The 15,835-nt window shown below is 39.3% G+C and overlaps 2 protein-coding genes across 2 annotated transcripts; one reads left to right on the top strand and one right to left on the bottom strand.

Annotated features, from left to right (window-relative positions):
• Window positions 1-635: 635 nt before the first annotated feature.
• Window positions 636-10,842, bottom strand: LOC102236754 (CCR4-NOT transcription complex subunit 2-like). Its single transcript, XM_023347860.1, has 15 exons — window positions 10,748-10,842; window positions 8,157-8,282; window positions 7,977-8,049; window positions 7,642-7,789; window positions 7,380-7,553; window positions 7,217-7,296; window positions 5,525-5,650; window positions 5,233-5,357; window positions 5,004-5,121; window positions 4,518-4,674; window positions 4,344-4,405; window positions 3,180-3,229; window positions 2,992-3,092; window positions 2,153-2,297; window positions 636-2,067 (listed from the first exon to the last, which is right to left on the bottom strand). Exons 2-15 carry the CDS (start codon window positions 8,262-8,264, stop codon window positions 1,981-1,983), a joined length of 1,554 nt encoding a protein of 517 aa, XP_023203628.1. The 5' UTR covers window positions 8,265-8,282; window positions 10,748-10,842; the 3' UTR covers window positions 636-1,980.
• A 1,644-nt stretch (window positions 10,843-12,486) lies between these two features.
• LOC102226496 (leucine-rich repeat-containing protein 10-like) lies at window positions 12,487-14,210 on the top strand. Its single transcript, XM_005803308.2, has 2 exons — window positions 12,487-12,793; window positions 12,955-14,210. The coding sequence occupies exon 2, from the start codon at window positions 13,095-13,097 to the stop codon at window positions 13,941-13,943; it is 849 nt and encodes a 282-aa protein (XP_005803365.1). The 5' UTR covers window positions 12,487-12,793; window positions 12,955-13,094; the 3' UTR covers window positions 13,944-14,210.
• The last annotated feature ends 1,625 nt before the right edge of the window (window positions 14,211-15,835 follow it).

Here is a 15,835-nt window from a genome sequence, read left to right as displayed (position 1 = left end):
TTTCTTTTGCAGCAAGTAAGATGTCTGGTAACTCCCAATATTCACAATGTTCTATATTTGATGCCTTTCCAAATCATAGGAAGGAACAATGGCTGTTACTTAGTTTCCCATTCTTTTCATATTATTTTCATGCATCGTATGCATATGGTGCACATGAAGTTATAATCAGCGGGTAGCATTAAGAGCTTTGTTCTAGGATTAGGGTTAAAGTTAGAACCCCTCCAAAGGTCTGGTAGCACAGGTTCAGCTAACATGCATTTAAAATGTGAAATATCTCAATAAATATAAAGAATATGGTCTTAGTTGGGTTTCAATATTTTTTTCTTTTGCCCTTAAATTTATGATTTGGCTTCATCATCTTTGATTAGGTCCAGGATCAGGTTCTAGTGACCTTGATGTGTTCCCAGGCTTAAATTGGATATATAGTCCCTCTAAAAATAAATCCAGTTTAAATGCACAAACCAGATCATCTTCAGTTTTCACAATTTCTTCCTCTATTTCCCCTTTTCTCCCTACCGTATGAAAATATCAGAGCAGCACACGTGCTACTGCAGACCTCAGTTCATTTCCTGAGGTGTGGGGAGGAATATTGAAATCACGGAAATTATTGATGTGTAATAAACAACACACAGTGGTTCAGGAAAGCCGTGTCTGCTTTAATACAAAGGAAAGAAGCTTTGACTTCAAAAAATACAAGACTGGTTTCGATTCTTTTTAGGCAAATCCAAGTTTTCTCATTTCCCTATGAAATAGTGTTCACTACTGCCTGAATTAAATTGGATCCCTTCTTTTACTTTGGCCTGCAACTACAGGGATCGCTCCTTACACTTCTGTCTTTCCTTTCGAACTGGGAGAAGTGAGATTTAGGCCTTTCCGTTATTGATGTTTTATTAATTACTTTGATGTAAGTGCCCACAGTGCCAAAATGACACCCTGTCCAGCAGTTTCAGAAAATTCATTACATCCACATATCCATGCTCGCCTCATAAAAAAAACGAGGTACAAGGCAGGGCAAAATTTCTCTCAAAATAGATATCATATAGATATATATATTTATATATACAGACATATATATATGTAGCAATCATATATACACATTCGTACATATAGTCTTATGTGATGCAAAAAACCAAAATGTACACTTTTTTTTTTACAAAAATAGTAACAAAGACTGGAAAGTGTTTTGCTTGCTCTCGAGCAAAGTTGTGTTATTTGTTCCGCCTCTGCGAGGATTTCCCCACGATTGTGGAGACTGAAGTCGCCTTGCAGGCTTTTACGTCCATGTTTTGCTGGCACAGAAGTCAAACGGAGAGAGATGCAGAAAAGTGTCGGGTGGAGCAACTACAGCAGTCAGAGGAAGCGATGTAGTTTGATGGAACACGATGAAGGAAAGTACACAGAAATCAAATCCGAGACAAAAAAAAAACAACAAAAGATGGAAAATGTGTGATGGGAGTGTTATAAAAAAGCACAAACAAATTTTGTGTTCTTTTATTACTAAATATAGTGCAACAATAAACATTGCATTTCTTTCACCCTTTCACTTGTGTTTGAGGATGTCAACTTTGCTTCTTTTTTTCCCACCGTTTTGTGTTCTGAACACTTGCTGTAATTAAAAGGTGAAACCTATGTTCTGTCATAGTCCCGCATCACACGGTTTTGTCCTCCTCTCTGGTAGTAAACAGGCTTCAGGTTCAGAGACGTAAACATAACACAGACCCTGCTCAAAAGACAAAGAAAAAAACAAGAAAAAGAAACAAAAAACGGGAACACAGAATAAAAACGGAACAAGTGTGTTTTTCGGGCAGAATGTAAATTCAGAAAGGCAGGACAGTTTTATTGATGACGACGTCGACAACCCCTGCAGTCGGTTAGCCAAATCCTCCAGGAATAAAAACCCCAGCTGTGTGCGTCACAGCGCCCCCTCCTGACAGCAGTGCTGTGTTCAGGAACAGCTGCAGCCTTTGGACTGGTTGGGCCTTAGAAGGCCTGCTGGGCTGGATTGTAGTTGAACGTTGTCGGCACGTGAGGCCTCTCTTCCAGCTTGTCATATTCCAGATGAAATTCCTTGGAGATGCAGGAAACGTTTTAAGCTTCATCGCTCTAACGCACAACAATCACTGCATCTAAAACACACGGCCTCAACTCTTACCTTGGCTACTTTCCTCCAGTTAAGACAGTCGAAGAAGTAGTAGGTGCCTCTCTCATAGGTGTTGGTCTTGAGGGTGGGCTCCATGCCGGGCGCCCGTGTTATCCAAACCCGCTCCTCTTTGTGGTATCTCCAATCCCGGTTGAAGCTGGACAGCAAGCAAAGGAAAACCCGAGGACAAACAGTAAATCTCTCCATTATGGACAACCTGAGCTCATCGAGTCATGCTTGGAGGTTTCTAGAGAAGAAATATTCTTCAATTTGTAAAATTTGAGGACATCTCGACAATTAAAGATGTCAAACATTGTCCACAAGCACAGATCAGTTTTGCATCTGATTGTTTTGTTTTGCTTGCAGATTTGCTTTGCCAATGACAATTTGAGATGATTCTGATCCCTCTTAAATAATTATAATGTAAAAGGTTTCATAATAGCTGTAAAAATATCTTTTTTAGTCTTTGAAAAGTTTATTTGGTGTATATGAAAGTAGAGGCAAGGTCAAAATGCTTGTGTGAAAACAGTTCAATGAAACAGGTTTTATTTGTATTCATTTCTAAATGAATAAGCTTTTTTATATCTCTGTGCTCCGTTTGACTTCATTTCAAACAGCTGACAGTGAAAACGTTTAATTTCCCTCAGTAAAAGCATCCACACTGAAGACTGCAGGTATCGGGGTGAGCGGGTAGTGCTTGGTGCATTCACTGACAAGAAAAAGACCAGATTTTTGAGTTTTGGACCACCTGGTGACTGGTCATATCAAACTAAAGCTCATCAGGTTTTGATCACCAGCTGATTTTACCTGCATGTCGAACATATTTACATGTTAGGAATCAAGTGACTCACAGCTCCACAGCTGCCAGGATCTGAAGCAGGTCCCCTCCGTTCATGTAGTACAGGTAGAACAGCAGGTCTTCACCGTATCGAGCCAACTTAATTGCAGCTAACTACACACAGGACAGTTTAAAACAAGTAAGTTATTTTTTTATAACCTCTAATTGAAAACTAAAGCGTTATCTGGCGCTCCTACTTACTTTGTCCCTTATATGGATGTTGGTTAAATACTCCGACGGAACATGGAAATCTAAGAAGATAAATCCAAATACAAGTTACTTTATTTCAGTCACCACATAGATTCCACCAGAACACTAACTTAAATAACCAAAGTTTATATAAGTTTTAACTTGTAAAACTTATATATAAAAGTTTTATGTGCAAGTTTTGAATTGTTTCACATGTTGAAAATTTGCAACAATCTTTAATTAGGATTTTAGGTAACAGACCAATACCAAATAGTGCATAAAGCTACATGTTCTTACTAATAAATGCCTTTCCACACTCATCAGTGTGCCTTCCCCATACGTACTCCTTAATAAAATCCAATGCAACTGCCTTGTTAACAAATAATCCATTTGTATAATTTAATTCCATTATAAATCCAGCTGTTCCTTCACGGGTGCGTTTCTCTCCCCTCTCTACATAAATAGCTGCTTATATCAAGCTGAAACTCATCAGATTTTTTATCGCCAGCTGCACCTCAGCAGACCCATCTGTGAAACAGATTACACCAGTCTGCAGATCAAACCACTGTTACTGGTCTGATCCAGGCACAAACTCGCACAACAAAAGCTGATTCTGATTACGGTCTTGGTGTGGTGATGCTGGTCATAATTAACAGGAAGATTGATGGAGATAAATACAGGGCAGACCCAGAAGAACACATGCTAGACTGGCCCAGTCAAAGGCCAGACCTGAATGTACTAAAGAATCTGTGGCAAGACTTGAAAATTGATGCTTTCAGATGCTCTACATTCGGTCTGTCTGAGCTTGAGCGATTCCAAAAAGGAAGAATCAGCACAAAATGTCAGCCTCAGTGAGCGCAAAGCCAAAAGAGACACCACCTCAAAAGACTCGTAGAAGTATCAACTCACTGGGGATGAATACAAAGGCATGCCACAATTATTTTATATTTACCTAGAAATATTTATTAAAACATGTATCATGTTTATTCTTTACAGTAATGGGCTACTTTGTGTTTGTCTATCTTATACCTCCTAATGAAACACATTAAAGCTTGGGGTCGTCACATGACCACATCTGAAAATCTCCAAGTGGAGATCGACGGTATTTCTGTCAAAAAAACAACTTCCTGTAGTTGAAAGTGTTTTTAGTTCAACTAATCAGAGCCGCAGTCTTACCGATGTCTTGAGGTCGACATGGTGCAGAAGCCCAGGGAGAGGCGAACTTTGGATACAAGTTTCTGTCAAAATAAAAACTCTCATGATTCCCATAGATGGCAAGGTTCTTGAACGAACATAACTGAGGTAACAGTGAGTGAACAACAGTTTTTAAAGGTAAAACGGCTATCTTACTCTGGTGAATTTAAGTTGAGTCCCAGTGTTGTGAGGTCACTTCCGAGCGCCAGATGCACCATCCCCGGGTCGGTTTCTGCGGCTCGGATAAACGTCAGCAGGCCCACCATGCCGAATTGGTCCGTTACCATTCCTGAGGGAATGTTTGTCACCCGACCTGCAGCAGAGGAGCGACCCAGAGTCACCAAACCACAGGTCAGCAGTGAGCTGGTGATCTACAGAAAATACTTACTGTGAAACCAAAGGCACATTTTTACACTGTAATTTATGCACAAAGTAGACAGCAAACCAAGCCACTTACTTCTCCTCAAATATAACATTAAAGCCTGTTTCATGTTCAATATTACACTGCTTTGCTCTATCCTATCTGACAGTTATCAAACCCCAAATTCAGGGTAGCGAGCCCAGCTGCCTCACCCAAGTTGTGGGATTAAGAAGGGATGTCTCAGAGGAATTGGAGCGATACGATTGGCTGAGAAGTCTCACCATCGGGCAACACCTGGATCCCTTTCTTCTGGTTGTTGTTCTGTGCCGAGGTCGTCTTGTCTCCAGGGAACTTCGGACCATCTGTGCTGGATGTGCTCTTGCTTGTGGAGTTCAAGTTCTAAACAATTAAAATGAAGAAACAAAATTAAGATTACATTTTTAACTCTGCAGTCGTCACAAAAAAAAAAAAAAAGTAGAAGGAAAAAGTACCAGAGTGGCTTTAACTTACAGTTTTGCTGTCATCGTTGTTGAGTGTGGGGTCTTTGTAATTTGGCCCAGGCAGTGCGGGGAAGTCCTCGTTATGTATGGAGAAGTCTTGTGTCTGATCAGTCGATGGCTTTGTTACCATGCCAACTTCAACAGTTTTAAACAGCAGGGGGGAAAAAATCCCAGCAAAACAATAACATGAGCAATTATTCTTAGTGTTGAGACAACCTGCTCTAAAACAAACCCTATTAGTGGTTTTATGAAGCCAATGGAGTGGCTGTCGATGCAACATTAGCTCTCCTCTAATGGCCTACCATAAGGAGCGCGTCCAGCCAGCGGGTTCAGCACCGGTGTTGGATTTCCAGTCCCTTCTCTCCGACTCCGGTCTGCTAATGCGGGGAAGTCTGACAGATCCAGGCCCATTATATTGTCACTCCCATCTGCATCAACAGGAAGAGAGTTCAATTTTAAAATTCCACATTTTTCCCAGACCTCATTTTTCAGTGGTTTATAATGAGCACAAAACATGTACGTGATGATTTCATCATCTGTATGTTCAACAAATAATAAAAAGAACACATTCAAAAGTTATTTTAGCTTCCAGCAGTTTTGTTAAGAGCAATTTGAGTGCTTCTTTAGCAGCTGCATCACTTTCAATCATCGTCTGTTTTCTGAAATATATTCTTTCAGTTCTTCCTCCCCCCCATTCATTAATAGAATAAAATACATAAATAAGTGACACAAATGAACTTTTCTAATTCACTGAATGGTTGTGTCTGCAAATTTTTCTAAGCCATGGCAGATTTAGATTTTAAAATCACTGTCATTCAACTAAGAAGGTTGTTTGATCTCTAACACTAAAAGAATGTAAAAGCATTGCTTAAGAACAATGCTTATTTTTGAAGCAGAAAAAATAAATATTGTCAATGATCAGTACAAAATTTATATTGGCATGACAGTAATCAAACCCTGTGATTGCTTACCAACATTTTGCGTATTTCCACTAGTATTTTGATGATTTCGAATTATGCAAGGTGAAAGAATAAATTTGGGCTTAGCCAAGTAACAATATTTGCATAAATCTGACTTCATATTGACAAATATGTAGTCTTAAAAAGCTACATATTTATAGGTCATCCTCAAAATGCTTACAAGTTATCAACTGTGTCCAGGTAATTGGTTTAAAGTTTAAACCAACATAAATCCATCTAGACTTCTAGTAGTTCTTAATCTGGGGGGCCTGAAGAGCTCCTGGGAAGGATTGGGCCTGGCCTTTATCGCCAAAGAGAATATGAATATGTTTTGTACATATTAAGTCTAATACCACAATAAAATGATCAGAAAGAACAATGAATCATTATCGCATTATATGCTGAAAGCAGATATCATGCCAAAGAAGTACAAAGGAGAAAAGTGGTTTTCAGTTTAGGAAGAAAAACAATGAGCAATCTTTTATATTTCGTGTCTGCAGACAAGCATGTCTGCTTATGCTGAAAACAACTGACCAACTTTATATTTCCTATTTCCAAACAATGGACCTTCATAGCTGGCGCGTCTCTCCATTCAGGTTCCTCACCAGGCTCAGCTATGATATGCGTTAGTCTGCATGCAGTCGAGTGTTTTGGTGGTGAGGGCATGAAGGCCACGACTTTAGATAACAGCTTGTTTGGCTTCTAAAGAAGATCCTGTACAAGACCCAAAGGTTTAGGATAAAACAATGATCTAAGATGGCGTAAAGCTGGAAAAAATATTCCTCTGTTAAATCCACAATTTGGGTTCTCTTCTCTCTGACAAACTGGAAAGCTGAACAATAATGTAGAAGCTGTGTTATGTCAGACCAAAGACAGAGGGAATTACAAACAGTGACAACAGGACCAGTGCACTGCCTTTCCAACATGTGTTACAACCGAATTTTTTGGTCCAAAATACCCACTGAGTTATGAAAAGGTGCAATGGGTGAGATTTGGTCTTTAAGCTCTTGTGACCTTCAGGTCAAATCCACCAACCTGTGCCATTGAAGATGTTGCTCGATAATGAATTGTTCATCCCAAAAGCTTGATTGCGGTTCATACCAAATCCTGACATGCTGCAGATAAAAACAGCAGTTTGACAGTGTACAGCCGACCTCCACAAAGATCCATCCCATCCCATCACACTAGGGAGACCTACCTGTTGATGGTGCAGGGCTGGCGCGCTGGCTGCTGTTTGGGCATACAGATGATGCTGGGTGAGCTGCGGTTCGGACTTCCCAGCCCTGAGCTGCCCATGCTGCTGGTCCTGCCGGTTAACCCAATGCCCTGTCCAACCTGAGAGTGGTTTAGGATGTTTCTCGATATTGTTCCCCTGCAGAAAAACGATCAGAAGAAAAATGCATTTTCCCCTCAGGCCTTTGCTAACATTTCAAATTTCAGCCTCAGAGAACAGCACACACCTGCTTGGCGAGGAAGGGGTGTGTAGGGACATGGAGGGGACACCCGTTGTTGGGGTGATGTGACTTGCTAGCTGCGTCCCTTGTGTTAGATTTCGGTTTAACTGAGGCGTACTGTTTCCCATGTTCCTTACTGGGAAGCCGATTGCACCTGCAGGAAAATAAATCCAACAAAATGGCAGGAATAAAAATGAAACATTTGCAAAGGAAAGAGAAAACTTTCCAGTTCACATCTGCTTAGTTGTAAGCATTCAAAATGTCTTAAGATGCGCAAATACAATAAATGGTGTGAAACTTTTGTCCAGTAGCCCTTCATCAAGAAAGATACAAGAACTCACTTTGTGGACCGTACAAACTCACACCGAGCTGCGACAACTGGCTGGACGACGATGGCGAAGGAGAGGACAACATCTGGAGGACAAGAGGCATTAACAACACAGCAAACGTTACAAACAAGATTCTTCTGCAGCGTTAGCCAGTGTGAGGGACAAAAAACTGACGCAAAGGTCATAACTTACATCTTTGTCCGACCTGTGGAACATGGACTGGTTGTAGTACATGTCATCAGCCAAGTCGTTGTCGACTCCGTCGCCGAAATCTGGAAAGGGTTTTCTAGAACCAAACATGCTTTTTTTTTTGGTCACCTAAGGAAAAAGATAACTTATATTAAAAATGATAATTCAGGAAACCACTAATTAAAAAAAGGGATGAAAAAAAACAAAGGCAGCATTTGCTGAGCTCTAATTATTTTAATTTGATTTGTCTTTACATTCATTAACACCAGAAACCCACTGAGTGAGATCATTTTTATTGCAAATCTAATTAATGCCTACAACAAATCTTTACTTTTTTTTTTAAATCGGATTTAGCTCTTATGAATATTGTAAGACATCACCAAATAAGTATGTGGTTGGAAGTCAGGTAACCATTTTTAAACAGTTTTGAATCTCCTGTAGTCTAAGGATGGAGGCAAATAGTTTTAAGTCTCGACTACATTAAAAACCAGGGCTGAAACAAGATGCTGAGTGTGTTATATATTTTACCTTTGAGTGGCCATTTTGTTACAGCTGGCAGGTGTATAAATTATTAATTTATTTGTTATATGCAGGGCAGAACAGAGCTATTTACACCTAATATTTAATCATAGGAGAGCACTTTTGCCCACTACACTTATTTTAGTAAAAATGCACAAAACTGACGTCACTGATAGATGCTGCTCAGTTACATTTCATGCTGTTTGTAGAGGCTCAGTTATTAAATTATTACGCTAATGACAATAAATCAGTTATTAGTGGAGATAAAAACAAAGTATAAACATCAAAGTAAAAATGTTGACCAAATTGCCTGACAGCGTTCACCTGGTGAATGAATTTCTGTCTGTAATTTTCACAATGTGCACAACTTGACCCACAGTCTGAGGGAATTACAGAACCGCTGCGTGTGTCTCTGATGGTGGTAGACAACCACTGCTGTTCTTTGCTCCTCGTCTCGTTTCTAGACATCTTCTTTAAATCAGAAATGCCAAAAAGAGACTATTTTTCTTGTTTCATGCTACCTATGATGCCTTGTATTTTGTTTGTTATTGAGCTTTTTTGACAACCACATCCATTTTTTAGGAGAGTACAGCAAGCAGTGATTTTATGAGCCGGACAACTACATGTGCAAATAAAAACTGCAACATTTTCACAATGTCTCAGAAATGATTCTTCAAGAACAATCACAAATTAAAAAATAAGTCAGGTTCAGGCTCTGGACAACTTGCTCAACTGGTTGTATTACACTGCTGGTGTGCGCTGTTTGTAGCTTTACTAGCTTCACCTATTTCCCATGTTGTATCTGCAACATAAAGAATCTAAAGCAGGGATTTGTTGTTTTCCTTCAGACTATTAAAATCTTCCAAGTTTGTCCTTCTTTATTAGCTGTTTTTATTTTTGACTCTGTCTAAACACATTTACTTCTCATGTAAATAATTAGTATATTTTATCCTTTAATCTATTGTAAATATCAAATGTCACCAAACAACTCCAACCACCACTTTTTTGGTTTATGACCACATTTACCAACCATTTATGTACTTTGAAGCACTTTTTCTGAGTTTACAGAAAAGGTTTACATGCCAACATAAAGGATAAGGACGTGCTTTGACACAAAAAGTGTCTTGTAATTATTTAATTTTCTGTTATATTCAGAACCACCACCTGAAACAAAGAACAATCTAACTTTAACATTGACTGCATCCTGTCCCTGTGGTAGTGCTATCCCTGTCTCCAAGGGTAAACAATTATATTCTGACAACATATTTTCTAAACCCTGCTCACATCTATTTTAAAGAAGTTGTGTTATAGTCCGCCTATAACATCACTCGCCACCTGTCTGATTAAAAACAAACTAATTGAAAAAGGGGATGGGGAGTTATTAACTGTTCGTTTGGTAAGAATGTTTTAACATTTACTTGAACATACAGATCACACACACACGAAGAAGACTGTTTTAGAAAAGTGTTCAAGTGAGTTATGAACTTCCATCTGTATTTCAAAGTATGTGCTAACCTTCCAAAACAGAAACAGCTGACCGATGATAAGTGTCTAAATAAATAATGTACATGACAGCCCCACTGGCTATTCATTTCTGACTATGTATCCATTGTTAGCGCGTCTCAGTCACAGATTATCACTTAAACACAGCAGCAAAGCTAAGTTAACCAGCTAGCCAACACTACTGCTAAGTGGTTATCATTAGCATGCTAAGTTAGCATATTGCTAGCTCACGAATGGCCCACTGCAATCACCAAAGAAAGGTGACAACCGCTGAATTACAAAACACTACAATTAAGCGACCCAACAACAGGTAATGCCGAGCTGGAGTTGTTCATATCTGCACTCACATATCTACATTCAGCGGCCAATTTCCTTGGCTAACTTTAGCGCTCCGTTTGGAAGTAGCTGCAGCTGTAGCAGCAGCAGCAGCAGCACTCTGCTGGTGCTAAAGATAAACGACCCGCTGTGTCTCGATAAGGAGGGGAAGCAAGCAGACACAAAGGGCCCACTGGACAACGGCATCAGGACCGACCCCATGTGACGGGAGAAATAACAAGGAAAAATCCGCTCACCGCATTAATTTCACTTCGCTTCGTTAGATCCAAGATGGCTGTGTGTAGCACCAGCCGAAAGAGCCTTTACTCTCTGACCTCGCGACCTGCAGACCACTTCCGTACACAAAGCTGATCTCTGTAAACACTGTACTTCAAAAATTAGTTAAATAGTTGCCTCTTCATAAAAACGTGAAGCTTTCTAAAACAAATGTCATATGACATTGATGCACATTTTCCTGGGAAAACTGTTTTGTAATACCAGTATGAAGTTGTCCCTCAGACCTTATAGTGCAGCAGAATCAGTAAGGCCACTTCAAAATACTTGACTTTAAGTAAAAGATTTCCATAAAGAATCCCACTGAAGTAAATAAATGGATAAAATGTATTTTATTTTAACTTCACTTAAATTTGAAGGAACATTTTACATGATTATCGCTGGTTTAACTTCATTCTCAGCTCATCAGCAAATCATATTAAAATCTATTAAACATTGGAAGAACATAAAAAAACATCAATTAAATTTTTATCTATGAGGTAATCAGTTTAAAAAGCATTGGTTTTTGTTATGTATTTTTAAGGGTTTTATTGGTTCTAGTGGCCTTTATTTGATAGTAAACTGACAGGAAAGTGGATAGGGAGAAAGGGGGGAGGACATGTGGCAAAGTTCACGAGCCAGGATTTGAACCTGTGACGGCTGCGTTGAGGACTAAGGCCTCCTTATGTGGGTTGTGTTTAACTCCTGCGCTACCACAGCACCCCAAAAGGAAAAAAAACAAACTTTTTTTTTTATCTCTTAGATTATGGAATTACCACAAAAAGAAAAGGACTCATAAAATTATTAACGTCCCAATCCATCCGAAGTAAAATCAAATTGTGTCACCTTCAAATTACTTAATGCTCCTGTCTGATGCATTAAATCTGTTTTAGTCACATCGTACATTTGGAAACAAACATGGAGACCATGGTCTGTATATTCATAACTTATTACCTAGCAAACAATAATGTAGTCTACTGTGTGTACTAGCACTAGCTTTTTAAATAAGAATTGATGAGCCTAACCAGGTTTGCTCAGTATGATGAACAAACTTGTGAACTGTTCATCCCTAAACGGCTTCAGCATGTATTTCACGATCTTAGCAATGGCTCTGAGCGTTGAAATTTATGTCTGATGTGTGAAAATTTTTAACTTGTGTTTCCACCTCGTTGTAAGACATCAGCAAATTGTGTGTTATACATATCTGAGTTGTACCTCTTTTATTCCACCTAGCTGGAGGCAGGGAAGCTCTAAAAACAGTGTGCGACTGAGTGAAAGCAGATGAGGGTCAAGTGGTAGCCCTTCTGATAAGGAAAATGAAATTCCTTTCCATTTTATCTTGTTGGAAAATAGACCTAATGAAAGTATGCAAGATAGCATGGGGCAGATCACACCTCAGGCAGACAGAGATGGCATGCATGAAAACAAGAAGAAGTATTTGACTTCTCTGGAAAAAAGAAACAAGAAACTATTGTTCCCTTTTGAACTATATATATACCTAAGCAGAAAATTATACCAGTCATTATCTTGTTGAAGTAGGAATGCTCAATGTGTGACTGCCAAACTTAGGAAATCCAATAGACGTCTGCGCATCTTGTGATAACTTCAATTTTTGTGCTCAAGGAAACATTTTTTGAAACTCAAATATTTAGCTCAATTAAAGTAAACCTCTCATTCCATCTCAGCATAAGCTGCATCCGGATGTATTAGAGCAGCGCATGAATGTCTGTAATTTCTTCTGCTCTTTCAAGCCACAAGGCCCCTCCCCATCTCTCACTCCCACTTCTGTCATCTTGCAGAAGAAGTGGGGAAAGTCATTAGGCACAGAAAGGGGAGGAGAGAGCAAGTGGTTGCTATAGCCATGAAAGTCAGGGCTGAGCTCCACGCCACAGAGAACTGGTGAGAGGACACCACCAGGGAGTATCTGCACAGGGAGGACAAAACGTTTTCAGCTTATCAAGCTGAATAAACAAATGGCTGACTGTTGGAGATGCTAGGTGTCATGAATGAGGGCTGAAAGACTTTTGAAAGTAGGTCTATGATGGCTTTTTATTGTTCTCAATGTACTTGCTGATTTCTGCTGACGAAAAAATTGAAGCAAATGTCTTTTTTTTGTTGTTGTTGTTCATGTGATGTTACATTGTTCCAAAGAATCAAAAACTGATCCCTACTTTATTTGTTTGTATAAAAGGATCAATAAATCCAGATGAGCGTCGGTGGAGCTTTAACGAGATTCCATGAAATTCACTTAAAGATGACAACAACCATCTGGAGCACAGGCATTATTTCTCATCGACACAAAGTGGAGGATTTGAGAAAAAACTGAGAACGATGGGCAATGCCATGCGAGGAGTAATCGCCTTCATTCCCTCCGAACGCTGCCAGCGCTACTTGGTGGGAGACCTGAAGGAGATGCCACTGGACCGAACCCTGGATCTGAGCGGCCATCAGCTGCGGCGGCTACCTGTCACCGTCTGCGTCTTTGACGAGTTGGTGAAGCTTTACCTGAGCGATAACAACCTCAGCAGCCTGCCTGACGAACTGCAAGGCCTGAGGAATTTGCAGCTACTCGCACTGGACTTTAACTGCTTTGAGGAGCTCCCTGCAGCCATTTGTAGATTGCACCAACTCACTATCCTCTACCTGGGCAACAACAGGCTGCATCGCCTTCCCAGAGAACTAAGAGAGCTCAAGGAACTTAACACTCTGTGGTTGGAGACTAACTGCTTCACCGATTTTCCCAAGGTAGTTTGTGAGCTTACGAATCTTAAGACGCTGCACTTTGGTTACAATCAAATACGCAGTTTGCCAAAAGACCTGAGGCGACTGGAGGAACTAAAAAGTATCTGGCTTGCCGGGAACCTCCTGACAGAGTTCCCTCCAGAGTTGCTTGAAATGCACTCTCTGGCTGTCGTCGATGTGGATAGGAATAAAATACGACAATTTCCGAACATGTCTCACATGCAGGGTCTGAAACTTGTCATTTATGACCACAACCCCTGTGTTAATGCCCCTATAGTGGGTGAGGACGTCAGAAGGGTGGGCCGCTGGGCTGACAATTCAGACGATGAACAGGAAGATGAGGGAACCAAAGCACAGAGCGAGGACACAACTGAGATAGCAGAGGTTCCCTCAGAGGAGAAGCAAAACAATTTAGGGTGTGAAAACCAGGCAACTTAAGTGGAGGCCAAAAAGCGGTCTGTCATGAGAAGCATGCTTCCGCTGCTTGGCCAACATATAGAGAGGACTATTGCCTCAGAGTAGTCCTAAATGTTACCTGCAAGAGAATTAATCACAATTTTGGAAGTGGAAAAGTTTTGTGTGCCTTAAAATATTAGGATCGATGGAGAAACATACACTCACTGCCCGGTTTATTGGTAACTACTTCTGTCTTCAGAGCTGCCTTAATTTTTCCTATCATATATTAAACAATGTGTCTGAAACATTCCTCAGAGATTTTGGTCAATGTTGACATGACAGGCATCATGAAGTGAATTTCTCACTCTACACATCCGAAATGTACTCTTGTGGATCCAGATCTGGAAGACATTGAAGTACAAAGGACTTATTTCCTTATAAAATAAATGTGTTGAGATGCTTTGAGTATTTTGACATGATGCAACATCAAAATTATCTTTTGTTTGTTTTTTGTTTTTTTTGCCGAAAGGGATTTTGGCAAAAAAAAAAAAAAATCACCCAACCTCTTTTTTCCAAAAGCTGTTTAAGGCAAAAAAAAAAAAAAAAACAACAACAGCAACAAAAAAACATAGATAGGTGGTGATTACTTTTCTGAGCCTCAGCAAATTGTCTTCACCACCCTTAATTTGGTTGTTAATTGTGTTAACAAGCAATTAAAACTGTGTGCCTAATAAAGTGGCTGGTGAATACACGTTGTTAACAATTCCAACAAATTCAATGTTTTTAGTGAAAAGGTTTGACTTCTTTTATTTTAAAGTGGAAGACAGTATTTCAAATTATTTTAACGGTATTTATAACTGCAACTTTGTAGTTTTCTTGCAACATTGTCTGTGTTTGCAGGACAGCAATACATATTTTTCTCTTACTCTAACTATGCATGTTGCTGTGCCATCTACTAGCTGAAAATCCAATCACAGTGATATTATCTTGACTTGCTTTGTGAAGGGGTTTAACTCAAAGATAGGAAGCACACAAAAATGAGTTTTATTTCTAAAATAACTTCTGTACCTGCTGAGGCTAAAAAGAGTCTTCAGTACAAGTGATGGATAGTCTGAGTCGTAGACTGCACTCATTATCCAGGCGAATGCATAATTCATTTGATAAATTAGGACTGTGGTTTGGAATAAAGGCCACTAATGGGGCTTAATATTGTCACCCAAAGCTTTGGGTTTTGAAGAGCCAATAAATGCATGTTTGTATTTCCTCATAGTGCCGGGAAATGTTGTCTAAATGGAAATAAATGCCCCTCTGCACAATAGGATTTAATGTGTTTCAGACTTGCCTTTAATGAAGCACACAAAAAGACATTTAAAGGGCTACAAATCCTTCCTTAATCTAGGAACATAACCATTTAAAATTTAGGACTTCTGTAATTCAACTTTTTTCTCAATTTTGTACTTATGTAGAAACTTACAAAATATTTTCTTCTTGTGTCTTGTGTTCTATTTGCAAACAAGACTTTAGCGTGTAGCTGCATTATTGTTGAAGGAAATAAAATGCACATTCTTCACACTATTATGGCATAGTTATAGTGCTTTCAAGACCTACAGGCTGTTTGAAATTATTATTTTTGAACCTGATTCATGTTTGCAAACTCTTTTTGTCTGTGTAAATAAAAAAAAATTTTTGTCTATTTTATCTTTCCAAAAGGCCCTTTTTTTATCTGACCTTATAAGAAAAAAATGTGCAGCTCAGACCAAAATTATTTACTGTTATGAAAAGGTAAAGATTTGTGAAAGATGCACATAACATTGTGTATCTGAAGTCCAGAAACAGTTTGTATTCCAACACTACCTTCTACTTATTGGCTCCAATGGTAAAGATATAGAAAACCTAACAATAAAGGTACGTTTTTAAAATGCAATCGCATAATG

The sequence above is a fragment of the Xiphophorus maculatus genome, chromosome 2 (assembly GCF_002775205.1).
Source record: "Xiphophorus maculatus strain JP 163 A chromosome 2, X_maculatus-5.0-male, whole genome shotgun sequence".
Taxonomy (NCBI): domain Eukaryota; kingdom Metazoa; phylum Chordata; class Actinopteri; order Cyprinodontiformes; family Poeciliidae; genus Xiphophorus; species Xiphophorus maculatus.
This window is presented reverse-complemented; position numbering and strand designations above follow the sequence as displayed.

Excerpts from the sequence above, each read along its gene's own strand:
- LOC102236754 (XM_023347860.1), bottom strand. The coding sequence starts at position 8,264 with ATGTTTGGTTCTAGAAAACCCTTTCCAGATTTCGGCGACGGAGTCGAC. Across the intron at positions 5,122-5,232 it reads ACAACGATGACAGCAAAACT|AACTTGAACTCCACAAGCAA; the intron begins GTAAGTTAAAGC and ends TTAATTGTTTAG. Across the intron at positions 4,406-4,517 it reads CTCAACTTAAATTCACCAGA|AAACTTGTATCCAAAGTTCG; the intron begins GTAAGATAGCCG and ends TTATTTTGACAG.
- LOC102226496 (XM_005803308.2), top strand. The coding sequence starts at position 13,095 with ATGGGCAATGCCATGCGAGGAGTAATCGCCTTCATTCCCTCCGAACGC.